This window comes from Microtus pennsylvanicus, chromosome 1 (genome assembly GCF_037038515.1).
Source record: "Microtus pennsylvanicus isolate mMicPen1 chromosome 1, mMicPen1.hap1, whole genome shotgun sequence".
NCBI classification, from domain to species: Eukaryota; Metazoa; Chordata; class Mammalia; order Rodentia; family Cricetidae; genus Microtus; species Microtus pennsylvanicus.
In genome coordinates this window covers 40,966,501-40,983,535 of record NC_134579.1, presented here as the reverse complement: position 1 = coordinate 40,983,535, position 17,035 = coordinate 40,966,501, and the positions used below count along the sequence as shown (strand labels likewise).

The 17,035-nt window shown below is 42.3% G+C and overlaps 1 protein-coding gene across 2 annotated transcripts in view; it reads right to left on the bottom strand.

The window, feature by feature from the left end:
* Positions 1–4,505: 4,505 nt before the first annotated feature.
* Tmem39a (transmembrane protein 39A) overlaps positions 4,506–17,035 on the bottom strand; it is a 28,631-nt gene continuing 16,101 nt past the window's right edge. For both annotated transcript variants that reach the window (XM_075962562.1, XM_075962571.1), the window contains 5 exons: positions 14,732–14,886; positions 10,281–10,623; positions 9,326–9,513; positions 7,485–7,605; positions 4,506–4,788 (listed from right to left, as the gene is read on the bottom strand). In XM_075962562.1, coding sequence (XP_075818677.1) covers positions 4,555–4,788; positions 7,485–7,605; positions 9,326–9,513; positions 10,281–10,623; positions 14,732–14,886 — 1,041 coding nt within the window. In that variant the 3' untranslated portion in view covers positions 4,506–4,554. The remainder of the gene's footprint in view (positions 4,789–7,484; positions 7,606–9,325; positions 9,514–10,280; positions 10,624–14,731; positions 14,887–17,035) is intronic.

Genomic DNA, 17,035 nt, shown 5'->3' with positions numbered 1-17,035 from the left:
TGGTATTACTAAGCCCTCATATATGCCGGGCAAGCAGTTTACCAGACTTACCTATCTCTAGTCCTCAAATTTTCTATTATGTGTGTCTTTTGCCTGCAAGTGTACTCGTTACCAATAGAGTTCAGGAGGTACCAGGCCCTCTAGAACTGGAGTTACGGGTGGTTGTGAGGCACCACGTGGGTGCTGTGAACCAAATCCAGGTCTTCTTCAAGAACAAGTGCTCCTAACGGCTGAGCCGCCTCTCTAGCCCTGCATTCGTTTTTCAAAATGACATTTATCACGTGTGTGAACATGATGGGGTTGAGGCGTATGTGGAGAGCAGAAGGCAATTTTCAGTCAGTTCCTTCCACAAGGTCCAGGAACCAAAAGCACTGTCCACACTGACAGTAAGTACTTTACCTACACCACTTCACCACTCCCCAACCCTGTACTCTTTTTGGCTTTTGATTTTGAGACAGGGTCTGAGTTTTTCAGACTAGTCTTTAATTTACTCTATAGTTAACTAGGCCTTGGATTTTGACCCTCCTGCCTCCAGTTCCTCAGTATCAGAGATCATGGGCTTCTTTCATCAGGCCTATGTTTACAGTTCAATTTTACTCACTTAGAATTGTGTGTGTGTGTCAAGTGCCAAAGTGCACATGTGGAGGACAGAGGACAAGCTGCAGGTCTGAAAGTTTTCTCCAGAGTTCAGGAATTGAACTCAGGCTGTCAGGCTTGATGGCAAGTGCCTTTACCACTGATCTACCTTGCTCTCTGATGACTTCTGACTATGTGCTTCTAGGGTTACACATACATCATTTCATACTCCGTATTTTGTTATCCTAAAGTCCTGCCTTCACTCTCTGGAACCTTCTTTCTGTTCTTGTTACTCTACTTCATTTGTGGAGACTGCCAATGCCTGGCCCACCACTATTCTAACAACACTATCATCAAATCTGAAGACAGCCTCAGACTCCTGAGTACCAGGATGACAGGTATACACCGCCACATATGGCTTTATGGTGTCCACTCAACCTGCCTGGCACCCATCTGCTCTTCTTGTACCAAACCAGCTCTCAACAGAGGAAGAATCATGTTTATAAGACCAGTCTAGGGGGCTGGAGAGACGGATCAGTTTTTCTGCAGAGAACAACATGGGGGTTCTTCCAGAAAATCCAAGTTTGATTCCCAGCACCCATATGGGGGCTCCTAAGAATCTATAACTCAGTTCCTAGGGGATCCAACACCCTGTTCTGGCTTCCATGGGTATCAGATGACACACTGCAGACATACATGGGAACAAAAGACTCATACACATTAAATTTTTTTTTTTTTTTTTTTGGTTTTTCGAGACAGGGTTTCTCTGTGGCTTTTTGGAGCCTGTCCTGGAACTAGCTCTGTAGACCAGGCTGGTCTCGAACTCAGAGATCCGCCTGCCTCTGCCTCCCGAGTGCTGGGATTAAAGGCGTGCGCCACCACCGCCCGGCACATTAAATTGTTTTTAAAAACGCCTATCTTCTCTCATTAATTATCTCAACTGTTTCTGTACACAAGAACCAACTTGGGACCTTTTGTTGTTGCTGCTGAGACACAAGGGTCTTACTATGCACCCTTAGCTGACCTCAAAACCTAGCTCAACTGTTAGCCAAGAAAAGGAAAACTAGATTCCAAGGAAAGCATAGCTAGATGGCAGCTTCCCGGCCTTCGGTGTCTCAGCTATATTTAGCTGAACCACTTTAAATGGCAAGAAAGCTAATATACTAACTCTGTGCTTTCCTTTTCTTCTTCCTCCACTGTACAAAGTGATTCCCCATAAAGTCAATGCTCTTGCTGCTATAAAATGAAGTTCTTGGGTTGGCTGGATGGCTTAGTGGATAAGGCTTTGCTACCAGGCCGCACAACCTGAGTTCAACTCCAGCAGACTGTCAGCTGTATCCTCACTATGGCTAAAGCACACATGGCTTTATCTCGCTGTGTCTGACTTTTGCTGAGAAATCAGATCCTAAGGCTGTGAGATGGCTCAGCAGATGAAGGCACTTCCACACAAGCCTGACACCTGATTGCAACCCATAGATCCATGTAAAGTTAGGAGAGAACTCCCAAAAATTATTATCTGCCTTCCAAAGACACACTCACTTGTAAAAACACATGCACAAACTAAATAATTTTCCTTTTCCTGAGACAGGGTTTCTCTGTATAACAGCCTGGCTGTCCTGGAGCTCACTTTGCAGACCAGGCTAGCCTGGAACTCACAGAGATCCGCCTGCTTCTGCCCCCTAAATGTTAGGACTAAAAGAGTACACCACCACCGCCTGGCTGACAAAATCACTTTTATGTTAAAGGTCTATAGAGATGGCTCAGCAGTTTAGAGAACTTACTGCTCTTCCAGGAAACCTAAGCTCAGTTCCAAGTATCCACATTAGATAGCTCACAACCACCTGTAATTCCAGCTCCAGGTGATCCAGTGCCTCTGGCCTCCAGACACAGAATTACACATCAGCCCTGAAATGAATATGGTAACACACACCACTACTGTGGAGACTCAGGTTTGAGCAGCACAAGCCCAAGGCCAGCCTGGACTACTTTACAAGATTCTTCCTTTAAAAATAAAATAATCTCAGCCAGGCATGGTGCAAGCCTTTAATCCCAGCACTTGGCAGGCAGAGACAGGCGATCTGAGTTCAAGACCAGCCTGCGCTACAAAGAGAGTTCCAGGATAGTTAGGGCTACATAGAGAAACTCTGCTGGGGGGAAGTGAGGGGAAGAAGGAAGAGAGAGGACGGAAGGAGGGAGAGAGGAAAAAAAGGGGCATCTCCTCAGACAGATGGTGATACACACCCGTAATTTCCCATTCCAGACACCGATACAGAAGGGCTGTGAAAAGAAAACAAAAGCACTCCTTAGAGACGCCTTCTAACAGCTGGTAGTCGTGAGCCATTTCAGCCATTCTATGGCTTTCCAAATTAAGTCCCGCTTTCCTCTTTAAAAGATGCCTTTAACAGGTGCCACTTCCTGTTTCCTGGTCTTGACTGCCCTCTCTACTGCACTCATCACTACTGCCAGAACCTGACTACAGCCTTGCTGACTAAAGAGCTCAGCACACGCCCTCAGGATGAGCACCTGCCTTTCCTACTGCCCAATGCCTGCCTAGAGGACACCTAGGACACCTGGAGGACAACACATCTGCAGAACGCTAGCAGACTGGTTGTCAGATACTCAAATGTTAAGAGCAGCATCCACATCAAACTAAGAAAGCCTTGGCTAGCTGCAACACAAAGGTGGGCAGTGCACAAACCTATTCCTAGAATGTGCTTCCTTTTAATACTTCCTCAATTGTTTGCAGAGCTAAATTTTTTAACTATCAGGTTGCTTTTTCGCTTAATAAGTCACATCTGGATCATCCAAAGCTTCAAAGTCTAAGCAGGTAAGCCCAGCTCTATTTCTTCTCTAAAACAAGAAGCTGTAAGCACAATAACTCTCATAGCAAGGACAGAGGTGTCCTAAAGGGCTAATGCACAAATATGAAGGTTCTAAAGTATGGAATTTATTTACTTCTCTTTGCAATGCTGAGGAATGAAGAGCCCCGTGCATATGAAACAAGCACAGTGCCGCGGAGCTGATCTGCAGCCTTTGAGTATGAAATTTAAAACACCAATTTTGGGTACAGGTCAAATTCTGAGGACAGAGCAGCAACTTCTCCTATTTTTCCTTCCCGAGAACTCCAAGCACAGCGCTACTATAAAGAGGTAGCAGCGAGACTGCACCTAAGGCTATTTCTGCCAAGGGCATGCCCATCCTCCCCACTGGTTGAGGGTTTTCAATCTCCCACACACTCTAGAGACCCGTGTTTCCACTCATCCTCTCCCTGGGATCCAGCTTCACATCTTCATGAACGTAGGCACACTATACACTTCCTGTCTTTGAAAAGCACTATTACATATATAACTAAAAGTAAAATGAAAATCTTTGGAAGCAAAAGCCATGAAAGTGACAGCAAACCCCAGAACACCAGGTGAAATGAATCAGAAGTATCACAAGAACAGGTCAGCAAAGAGGAGCTTAGGACGGTCTCCTCCCAGTAGGCAACAAAGAGCACCTGACCCAAGATTTGAACCCAGTTTGCTGAAATTACCCCAGCACTATTAGCATGTAAATTAGAGGGCACTGAGGGCTAGAAGGCAACTCCATCCATCTCTTTTTTCTACAGCAATTACTAGGGCCAGGGGAGGAGCTAAAGCTAAGGAAAGACTGGAGAGAAAACAGACACACCTAAGACACTGTGTCAAGAGATATACAAGACATGTTTCTAGGTGAATGTTACTCCAAAGCCAGACAAACAGGTTAAGCTTTTACTGAAAGGGCGACCTGTCATGTATTATATTCAAATATGCTAACACATGAAAGATAACATCACCTTGTTTATGGATACATTTAATATCCCTTGCCCTTCCCAACTTTCAAAACATAATAGTATACAAAATATAAAATATCTTAAATATTTATAAAAATCGCAAGAAAAAAATAGATCGTATGAAAATATTTTTATCTGAGTTCTCCCTCGAGTTGAGAGGCAGCTTAATTTGCCTTGAGTTCGTAACTGTTGAGGGGGTAGGAGTACGCCCTGCCTAAGACGATTCTGTCCCGGAGGAGCTTAAACAGAACGTAGTAGTTGCAGAAAAGGATGAGCGCCATGGAGAGTGTGTGGTTCCACTTCTCTGACCGCAGCAAAGAATAGAGCTGGTAGAAGACGACACTGCCCTCAATGAAGATGAGCAGGTTCAGCAGCCTTAACGGGCGATGAAACAGGAACTGTAGGAAACAAAATGTTGTATCATGGGAAAACTGAAATTACTGAATTCATTTTCCTAAACTGCTCCATAGTTCTAAGTTCACACACCCAGTATCAAGCACATCTGCATATTCAGTGCTGAACCATTTCTGAGATCTGAAACCTTTCTCCTTTTCCCTCATCAACTATGAAAAATTTTATTGCAATGCCTCTAAAATGTAAGAAACGACTATGCCCAATATGATTTTTTTCTAACATGGTATCATGATGTTATTTTATCTAAGACATTCCAAAGCATATTTACCTAAGACCAGATTGGTAAAAAGACCACATGGAAATAATTTAGAATTTGTACCAGACTCAAAAATTAAAATTGCAATGTAGTAGCAATATAACTACTCAAAAATGTATTGTTAATCATTCTTAGCTTAGGATCTTAGGGTCTAATGTAAGGCATAAATACCAATATTAGGCAAGTCTGGGGAAAGAGAAAACTATTACAAACTGAAATATCAGTATGACAGCTTCTTAAATTCTGCAGGGCTTCCTATGTAGCCCAAGCCAGCTGACACTAGCAGTCCTCTCCCCCTTTGCCTTGTGAGTGCGGGATTACAGGTACGTGCCACCTCGCCAAGCTACAACAGTGTCGTAATCTTCCCTTAAACCATCTGCCAACTATGATCACTGACTGAAACCCTCTACCTCGCACACTTCTGCTGAGCATGTTTTCCTTCCCCCAATATGGAAAAATCAGGTTCGAAAAGGCAAGCAAAGAAGAAAAATGGGAACTGAACAGGCATCAGAGCCACGCTAAAAATGGGACTTCTTATTTTCCCTCATCAGATTTTTTACTCTAAGGGGCTAATCCTAGTTTATTTAAAAAGGTACTCTGAATATGGAGACACAGATTGCAACCTAACATGAACCCACAGAGCCCTACATTCAAATGAAGACAGACGTGGTCTATACTGGTATGCCAACTAAAAACAACTAATGTGGATGGAAGTTAAATTGCCTTGGCTGCTCTCAAGGACACTTGGCTTCTCTGGGCAGTCTTCAGGGGAAAGGAAGTCTTGAACTTGAATCATATTAACATATTCAGCAACTCCATGTATAAAATGGCTCAGAATTACTGTTGTAGAAAGATTAAGAATAGCCATTTCCCTTTGTTAGCATAAAAAAAAAGCCATTTCAAATTCTACAGCAAAGTGTAGTTAACTGTACTAGTAACCTAGAAACTGATCAGGTCATAAAGGTTTTAAAGTGTAACAGCTACTGCTAATGGACAGGTTTTATTAGGTTTGATTTATTGGGGATTTTTCACACTGTAGCCAAAGGCCTTGAAACTCTGATCCTTCTGCCTCTACTTTCCCAAAGGATAGGATTTCTGGTGTGAGCTGCCTTCTACGTACACAGAGCGGTTTATATGAATTTGAATGTTCTTACTTTAGACAAAACTGTTCTAAATTCCTGGGCTCCTCCAGGATTCTGACTCAGAAGTCTAGAAAAGAGGCCCCATCATTGTCACAAACATGACAATTTAGGTAGCCCTAGGATCACTTTTGAGAAGTAGTGATTTACCTATTTGGTTGTACAAAACCAGCAATTAGTTCATCTTTCTTATATGAATTTGGCTTGGTTTTCCAGCTGTCCAACATGAACAAAAAATTACAATAAGATATCTAATTGGTATAGCTTAAGGGACAGCACTGGTCAAAATAATTCATTCCCAAATATGCAAGATTGCACTGGCTGAATTAAATACTTATGGAGAAATCAAAGCTTATGGAGCTGTGACATGATCCACTCCTCATCTTAAGGCAATCCCACAAGTAGAGGAAAGGCTGTTGTCTCCTTCTCAAGGCCCTCACCCTGCTCAAGCTCTTCTCTCCCACAGCTATTTCCAGGCATCTTGCCCTAATGTCAGTCCTCAGAGGTCAAAAGCCTCCATAACCAGAAAGTCTGTGGTGCTCTTACAAGGAACTGGGAGGGAAAAATGGGGGGAAAAAAACTTTTAAAAACTAAAACCTCCATCTCCTAACAGAATTCAAAGGCACTACACCACACACCTCTGCGTATCCATTTCCCCCACCCACCCTGGTCAGCCCCCGCCCTTTCTTTAGAAGCAGAGACTTCTGACTCTTAGAGCTGGAGTTCTAAAAAAAACGCTCAATTAGAGCACAGCTCATGGCTGAGTTCAAATGGGATAGGAGCTGAATTAATAAGAGCCTACTGTTTTTTCCTCTTCAATTTTAATTTTTTTAACTTTCTTTCAAACTCAGGTAAACACTTCAAAAGACCCCATTATTACTGCATTAAATAGTACTTTAACTTTAATGCACAGATCTCGTTAATTCTTGGACAGGGTCAATACAGACAAGACTGACCTTGAGTTCTTGATCCTCCTGCCTCCACCTCCCAAGTGCTGGGAATACAATACGCCACCATGCCAGGCTCATATACAACGTATCTGAAGGATACCCCAAACCACACCACTACCAAATTAAACTATGAAGTGAAAGAGGAAATCACGTAATTGCCTTATTTTGAGCAATGATATGTGGACTTCAGGCTGCCTTTCCAAAGACATTTCTCAAGGTCAAGGGCCAGTATCAACTTCCTATAGTGTATTACATACTGTGCTAGATGCTTACATACAGAGTGGCCTCCTAACACTTTTAAGTTTACTCTTGAGAAATAAGTAAGTGGTACTTGCATAAAAGCGGGCATGGGATACATCTGAAGGCACTGCCACGTTGTAAGGTCCCATGGCTCTATATAGACATCTGCTGTGCCGCACCAGCACCCCTTGAGGCCATATTGTGTTTTCTGACCAACTATGGGAGAAAGAAATGCAATATTAGAACACTGAGAATTGGGGGACAGTGTTTTGAAAGGCCAGCTATATTTCTATGGAAATCAGATTAAGCATTCAAGGCTTCATCTGCCTGAATTCTGAACACACATACAGTAATTCCATAGCCAAGCTCTTAGGAGTTAGAAAGGATTTGTTACGATGACTTACTTCATTGTTATACATTACAGAGAAACTACCGAGTGATACAGTTGACTCAGTGTTGAAGGACTTACAGGCGTGGGAGAGTGAGCAGGCCAGAAAACAAAGTATAAGAGGGCGACTGTCATCTGGATCCCAAGTGAGCAGGAAGAGGATACAAACAAGAAGTGAAAGCCGGTGACAACAACAGCAAGAAGACATTTGCTGCGTCACACACCCCATACAGGATCTGTTTGCTAATCACATAACTCAAGTGCCTCACAGATGGGAGCAGCTATAAAGCAGAACACAGAACACATGGTACTAGTACACAGACATTTCTCTTTACCATCTTCTTGGTTCATTTTTCTACAGAGGTTTCTCTAAGGAAAAGAAATTAGGGAAGGAAAAGCTTGTTTCTTTCCAGCATCAATGTAATGGAGTTGCAGGATGAAAATCTTCAAATTAAACTTTTTTTTCACTTAAATCTAAGTTAATTTATCACTTCCTGATTTTGGAAATGTTAGTTTCCTAGGATAAGAACTGGGACAGCAGTTTAGATATGTTAAAAATAAAAATTATTCTAGCACCCTGAAGTGTTCCCAGTTGAGAACACGTTCCACCGGCCTTGCTCACACTTACCAGCATTAAGGTGATGATACACCTCATGGCCACCAGTAGCCTGAAGATGTACAGTACTAGGACTGGACTTTCAACTGTTACTGAAATCTGTCCTTTGCCCACATTCAGGTTTTCTTTCAGTTCCTGGGCTTGAAGGCCTGTGCTAATCTGTATCAGACATCAAGGCAGATAATTGAAGGGAGAACTCTGAGGGGGGAGAGGGGAAGGAAGGTCACCTCAATCTGTCCCATTTCATGAGAGGGAAACTGGTAGATGAAATTTGCGGAATATTTAAATTATAAAAGGGAGGAAAGCGAAGAGGGTCCATGTTTGAAGATGGCCCAGGCCTAAGAGACGGTTATGAGAGTGTGCTCAGAACTGACAAGAAAAGCATTTGGGAGAAAAGCATTTGGAAGTTAGGCATTCTGAACCATGCACAGAAACGACTAGTAAAGGCACACAGTCAGAGACAGGGAGACAAACAGTACAGAGATTAGGAAGAAAAAGGAAAGAAATATAGGCAAGAAAAATTACTAGACCAGATTTGGACTTATTAGAAAAGTTGAAAGCAGCAAATTCAAGCTACACAGCTGCAGCAATGGAGATGAGAAGACAAACCTCATGTCTTACAGTTAAAAGACATACATACACATATATTCCCAAATATTCTTGCATTTGGGCAAAAGGTAAAGACTGAAAGGAAAATCCAGAGTATAATGCACTCTGGAGTGGCTGGGCAGCTGAAATGTGGACCCATTCGAGGAGCTGGTGACGGTGGTAGAAATGAGTTAATGTCCTGTATTCTTTTTAGTATGATGACAAGCACACACATAAATAAAAAACAAACGTTTAAAGCGAGGACGAGAATGACGCACAAAGCATATAAACATGACCAGTATCATGAAGAGAAATGTTACACGGTTACCCTCTAACCTACTCACATGTGCTGTGGAGCATTGCTGTAGAACCCATGTTCCAACTTCTGCCACTTGCCCAGGTGAGCAGCTGATTTATGTAGCAAATCACAGTATTTGGATGGCAGCAGCTGCGTGGTAAGCATGACAAAAGCATTGATCCACACCATAATGAGGTGCTCACATGACCAGCGCATGTCGTAATACTGGGTACTCTGGAAGAGACCATAAGAGAAGCGATCCATGCACTGGCAGTGAACTGAGGCAGGGAAGGGTGTGGACATACGCCCTGCAGACAAATGCCACTGAGTCAACATGCACTGGTTGTCCTGCTGTCCGTGCAGAAACTTCAGGAGCAGAGTCCTCCAAAATCAACCTGACTTTCTGGCTGTGCGAGTTAGGGCTGGGAGGGAGACAATTATGTTCTATGTGTTTCCTCCTGGAAGACCCGAGTGCGTCTGAAGGGCCAGTCCAGCTGCAGCGTGCTTCTGATGGGGAGAGGAGGACACTACAACATCCCAAAAGCTTTGGGCCCCATGTGATATCCAGATCATTTATCTTTTCTATTGAAATAAATTGATTTTAGATAGAGGTTAGGTTAAATTCAAGATGACCCTGTTAATATCAACCACAGCAGGCTAAATTTCATTGAAATCTTGGTTCTCTTAAGCTGCTATGTAACAATTCTATTGTAAGTTCACTCTTTATTTTTCCCAGAAACTTTTTTAAAAAAATTAAAAAAGAAAAGCAAAGAAAAAAGGAAGGAAGGAAGAAAGGGGGGAGCTACTATGGGGTGCATCACATATATGGAAATACCTATCCGCCAACCAGGAGCGGTATTAGTGCACTCCAGATGCAGCCGAACTCCACCATCCAGGCTGCCAAAGGGGAGACAGAGAAAAGGGGAATTAAACAAGAAATACCCAGCTTATGTAATTGACACACAAATCCAGGGAGTCCAGAGAGCAGGCCACCTGCTTACCTTCACAAAGCACAGCGGGAGAAATGCAACGTAGTAGGCACTGAAGAGGGAGTTGAAGAGAACTTCCTTGATTCTGTGGTTGAAATCTGCTTTCAAGCATTCTACTTCATTGCGAATGAGATCGGGAGATAGGGGGCAGCTGTGGGTGGGGATGGGTGTGGCATTATTAAACTGTTCTTTCAGCGACTCCAGCAATAAGGAGAGGAAATCTTTGGATTTGGCCAAACTGCCCACATTGGAAGCACCTTCCTCTACTGCCTGGTGCTGAACCACATAGTCTGTGAGAAGAAGATGGGCTCTACTATCTTGGTGGAAACAGCAGAGAGGAACATAAACACCAAACCTGTAACACAAGAGTGAACAGGAAAATGAGACGACTCTTACACATCACGTTAACCACATCATGGAGCAGTATGTATGCATTGTAGAATAATGCCTTTTATGCCCAATGACACTACATAAAAATACCTAGAAACGATCATTTTTACTGAGTGAACAGTTTTCCAGAATGCAGCTTTTCTATATGGTGACTGCCAGGGGTCAGGGTCTGAGCTGGGTGTTGCCAGGTTCTTGGACTCCTACTCAAAGAACTGAAATAAAGGCTCACACTGATGCCCAAGGCCCAGATTACTCTTCAGGGCTTCTTTTCTGGGGTTCAGGGAGGGTGACTTTAGTTACTCAGGATTGCAATGAGGGCGATCTCTCTTTTGATTGATAGATTATGCCATATAATCATTTTGCTACTATGCACATCCCTTCCCATAATGCATCTGATTCTAATTACATAGTCAAAATTATGCACTTGCATAATATGATAAATAGAAGATTTCCCCCAAAATCCACTTCAGGACTGTGACTTAATGTTTATCTACCCCAACAATTTAAGGTCAGCTCAGTCTTTGCATTCTTTGTTGGGAATATATTTGAAAAAAAACTGTGTAAATCTGGTAATTGTTAGGGGAGAAGAAACCTATTCCACACCTGTGGTAGGAGGCCACTTGTTTATTCCTGGCTGCTCAGCCACACACCGGCTCAGAGAGGGATGGATATGAAGCTGATTGAAGTGGGGGCCACGGCTGCTAGATGCACTGTTCAGAGAAGGCTGTGTGCACAGTGCACACGGGTAGAGGAGCTGGACTGTCAAGTACCTTATTGGGGCAGGGACAAAACATAACAAAACCACGTGGAGTCCCATAATACTGACTCATTTCCTTATTATTTTTCATAAGACTTTACTACTTCCTGTGCATTTAATAGATATATTATTTGGGGATGGTATTATTTTCTTGGATTACTTTCCCACGTTACCAATTTAAACTCTACAAAACAATTTAAGTCTGGTTAATTCACTGATAACCTTGGTGCCTAAAATAGCTGATGAAATAAAAGTCTCACAGAAAATATTTGGTAAATTAACGAAAAGGTTACAAGTACAATAAATTTCTACACACAGTAATATTTGGATAAAGAACTAATTTTTTTGAGAATATTGACAATTTTTCTTTTGATCCTGGAGATTAAACCCAGGGCTTAATGCTAATGCTTTATGTTTAATGCACATGTTAAGAAAAACCTACCTTGAGCTGTGTATACCTCCCAACCATCCATGTGAATATTTTAGACTTACTCTAACTATTGATTCCTAAAGCATTTTATTTTGTTGGTTTTTCGAGACAGGGTTTCTCTGTGTTATAACAGTCCCGGCTGTCCTAGAACTAGCTTTTTTTTAAAAAAAAATTTATTTATTTATTATGTATAAAGTATTCTGTCTGCGTGTATGCCCACATGCCAGAAGAGGGTAGCAGACCTCATTACAGATGGTTGTGAGCCACCATGTGGTTGCTGGGAATTGAACTCGGGACCTTTGGAAGAGCATGCAATGCTCCCAACCGCTGAGCCATCTCGCCAGCCCCTGTTCATAATTTTCTATGGAAGGAAAAGGATGAGCTATTTACTGATTGAGAGAACGGTTTGGGATAGCTCCAGGACCCACTGTGAAGATGCCCTTGAGAGGGTGGGATGGCGTTAAGAAGCACAAGAAGCAGGTAGAAAAATCCCCTGTGCACTTGGAACCATCAAACAAGTATCCTGCCAAAAGTCTGAGGTCAACCTTGGCGACATAGTACATTCTAGGCCATACAGTGAGACCCTGTCTCAAACAAAAACAAATAAAAAAAATCATTCAAAACTATGAAAGCTATATGTTTCATTAAATTTGATGTTGCTGAAACATACCAGGTAGTGGTGGTACAAGCTTTTAATTCCAGTACTTGGGAGGCAGAGGCAGGAGGATTGCTGAGTTTGAGGTCAGCCTGGTCTACAGAGTGAGTTCCAAGACAGTCAAGAGTTACACAAGAAATCCTGTCTCAAAAACTAAACTCAACAAAACAAAACAAGAGGTTAAATGTACAATAAAGTGTGATGGGGACCCCAATTCTTCAGTCTTCCTTGTTCTATCACACTTCCTATGTGACTGCTTGGCTTCATCCTGTGGGTAAAGTGACCAACCCCTATCACACTCTCTTGATATACTCTCTCTTGATACTCTGCCAAACTCATGTAATCATACCCAGACTAGCCTGCTAGAGGATGAGACATGGGGAACAGAGAGTAGCATTATAGTGGCCAGTTAATCCCAAGTCTGTAGATAAACCCAGGCAGATAGTTCCGGAGAGGCCCCGATTCCCAGCTAACCTCAACACCCATGCAATAAATATCTATCATGGTGATATGTCATGTGGTGAAGTCCTATGGCAGCAAATAACTGACTGAGGGTAAGATGAGAGGAAGCAGAAGAGAACATCAGACCACAGAGGACTCTATAAATTAAGGGATTCAGCAAAGCATTTTTAAGGATGTCTGTGTACTTGCCTGCATGTATGTATGAGAACCACCTGAGTACCCGATGCCTGTGGGGTCAGAAAAGAGTGCCAAGATTGCCTGAAGACGGGCGGTGGTGATGCACACCTTTAATCCCAGCACTCAGGAGGCAGAGGCAGGCAGATCTCTGGGAGTTTGAGAGCAGCCTGGTCTACAGGGTTCCAGGACAGCCAGGGATGTTCCACAGAGAAACCCTGTCTCAAAAATCACAAACAATAGCTGGCCAGTAGTGGCGCACGCCTTTAATCCCAGCACTCAGGAGGCAGAGGCAGGCGGATCTCTGTGAGTTCGAGGCCAGCCTGGGCTACAAGAGATAGTTCCAGGACAGGCTCTAAAGTACAGAGAAACCCTGTCTCGAAAAACCAAAATCAAAACCAACAACGAAATAGATTGCCTGAAACTGGAACTATAGATGGTTATGAGCCACCACCAGGTAGGTTCTCGGAACCGAAACAGGATCCTCTGGAGAGCAGCCAGTGCTCTTAATCATTAAGCCATCTCTCTGGCCCGGCAAGGAAGGACGTTAAAGAAGGGAGCGACAACACACTTGAAATTTGAGTCTCAAGCTATGTAGTTCAGGATGACCCTGAACTGATGCTCCTCCTGCCTCCACCTTTCAAGTGCTGGGAATGGGCAGATTCAGGGCATGGTTAAGAGCCACAGTTGTCAGACTTGGACTGATTTACGAAGAATCCACTGAAAACCAAAGGGAAGAAATGAGGGTGGCTTTTAAAAAAAAAAACAACCTTATGAATAAATGGAAAAGATGTGGTGGTTCCAATACTCAGTATTTTAAATTTCTCATGCCTTTTTAATTAATGCTTATATAAAAGGTAGATTATATAAGTTTCAAAACATAAAAAAGGTAAATATATTTAAACCCAAGATTTGTCCATAGCACATGTTTATTACTATTGTGTGGGATGTAGAGAATAAATAAGCTTTTGGAGGGGGCAGGGTGAAGCAATGTCTCATCATGTAGCCCTGGCTAGTCTTGAACTCAAGAGATTCACCAGCCTTGCCTTCCAAGTACTGAGATTAAAGCCACGAGCTACCATGCTTTGCAATAAGCCATTTAAATTAAAAAGTCTGCTAGCCATCTTGATGATCACATTCCTCTTAAACTACAGACCTTTACTAGGTGAAGAGTGCTTATTGAAATTAATTCTCCACCGGGAGGATAGCCACGTGCTCTTGGTTTATACCTGCTTCCCCAACTACCCTAGTTTAGAAAATAAATTATAGGCTGGAGAAATGGTTCAGCGGTTAAGAGCACTGACTGCTCTTCCAGAGGACCCGGGTTCAATTCCCAGCACCCACATGGCAGCTCACAACTGTCTGAAAATCTAGTTCCAGGGAATCTGATACCTTCACAACAATGCACATAAAATAAAGATAAGTAAATCATAAAAAAATTAAGAAAAGAAAACAAATTGTATCTACTAGCTTTCCAATTTTCTACATTCTTACTTTATGTATGAAGAATCTCATTTTCCCCTCCATTATGTCATTTGCATAACTCAAATAACTTCTGAAGATTTGCCAATAAAATTTAAAACTGAAATACTCACGGATATCCAAGGAAGAGGAGATTGAGGACTGAATGGCTTCGGAAAAGATTAACCAGGGTCCAGCAAAGCACCCATCCACACAGAGTAAGTAGCACCAGGCGGGCCAGTATCAGAGCCGTGTAGTGAATCATGGATGCTGCACCTGCCTTAGTGGCCTGCAAGTGTGGAAGCACGGAAAGAAACTTGTATACATTTGTACACCAGCTACTCAGTGCCTCAGAGTAAGAGCTGGGATTTAGAGAAAACTAAACACAAAAAAGTAAACCTTGCCCCATCCACACCTACCTTCCTAACAGTTGGAAATTCAGACTTCTCTAGGCACTGTTATTTCCTTTTTTTACTGCATACCCCTCATGCAGACATCCCATAAGTCTGCACAACTATCACTTGCTTATCCCTGGCCCAGAATCGGTCATCAGAACACCACCAGCTGCTTATTAAATGCATCAATACCTAACTTCTTGTCCAGAAATATGCAACAAGATTCTGAACCAAGGAATCTGTATTTCAACAACCTATGGGATTTTTATGTACAAACAAGATGGAAGGTGCTGGGCAAGGCCCGGAGCCCCCGCTATGCGGAGGCTGAGGCAGGAAGGTCACAAGTTTAAAATCCGCCTGGACAAGCCCAAGGCCACCTGGCTAAATTAGGTTCAACAGTGCCATGAAAAAGAAGAAACAAAAGATGGAGAATCGCTGACTCTTCTCTCCTAATGTCCTACCAGACAACAAGGGCCTCAATAGTTCTTTTTTAAATCTTTACTTCTGAACTTTTTGCTGGGTATTTTATAAACTACTAAAGTTCCATAATCAATTTTTGTGATTTCTTTTTAAATTTTTTTAAACTTCTGCACACATGGAAACAATGAATTATCACATTTGATTTTTTACCCCAGTTGCTCAAATATGCCTTCTTAATCCCAAAAATGTAAAACTAACTACATATAGCAAAAAAAAAAAGGAATACTTGTTACTTGTCAAAAGCTGAAGCTTCACATGTCATGTTTTCTTGTTTGTTTTTTTTCTAAAATGATGTAGACACCATGAACAAACTGCAGGGAGATCAGCAGGTCCCCATTCACCTCACACATCAGTCCTTCTGTTTGTTCTGTTGTCGTTTTTCTCTTAGAGACACAGGCTGACCTCAGACTCATAACTCTGTCTCAGCCTCCTTTGGGATTAAGACATGTACCAGCTCTAAACAGTAGTCTTGGACCCAGAAAGGGAGTAAAAGTGATCTGCAGTCACCAACACAGATTGGGAGGTAGTGTTTCGAGTCTCTCTTTACATCTACGCCTTAAAGATCATGGTACTTAACACATATAATGTACAGGTACGACACACTACAGTAATGCTCAGTTGACTGAATACATTGTAGTGCTTGAACAAAATTAAGAGAGAGTTGTATGCTATTTATATCACATGCCTTCATACCAGCTGCTTGGGGTCTGAAGACTGAAGTCAGTCTGAGCAACATAGCAAGACCTCATCTCTAAAGAAAGCATTAAATGGACTTTAAAAACTCCTCGTCAGTGACTTAGCTGTCAGAATGTCACAGTTCCTAGTGTGTGTGTGGTGATGCTGATTCAAACATACCTACTATACTCCCAGTTATATAAAAGTACAACACAGTTACATACAATAATGTTGATAAAAACTATTGGAGCTAGACTACATATACTCTGATCAATGTCTTAATGTTATTCATTATAAGCTTACTATAGAATAGTACACAGTACATCTCTGGCAGCATCACCCCTTAAATACATCAAGAAGTCACACAGGGAGACTGACAACCATCATCCAAGTTTGTGTAAATACGCTATGCAATGTTCACACAAGAAAACCTTGCAATGTATTTCTCAGATCTTTTTGTGTCATTATACTATACTACGTTACATTACACAACAGCATTTGTACATATACTCACACAGATACACTGTAGACACACACAGTATATGCAAGTAAAAATGCGAAGTATCATTAAATGAATGCTATACCTCTGCTTAAGCATCAAACTGTGGGAAAGGCTCAAGATATTTTAAGCTATAGCTCCATTTCACTCCTGAATACATACCCACACCAAAGGACTTCATGTGTAATCCTGGGGAAGTTACTTAAGCCACTGGAGCTACTCCACCATCTCCATTCTCAACTTAAAATTAGAAATTTAAAGCCAGGTGGTGGTGGTGGTGGTGCACTCCTTTAATCCCAGCACTCAGGAGGCAGAGGCAAGGGGATCTCTGTGAGTTCGAGGCCAAAGCCACAGAGAAACCCTGCCTCAAAAAAAACCACACACAAAAA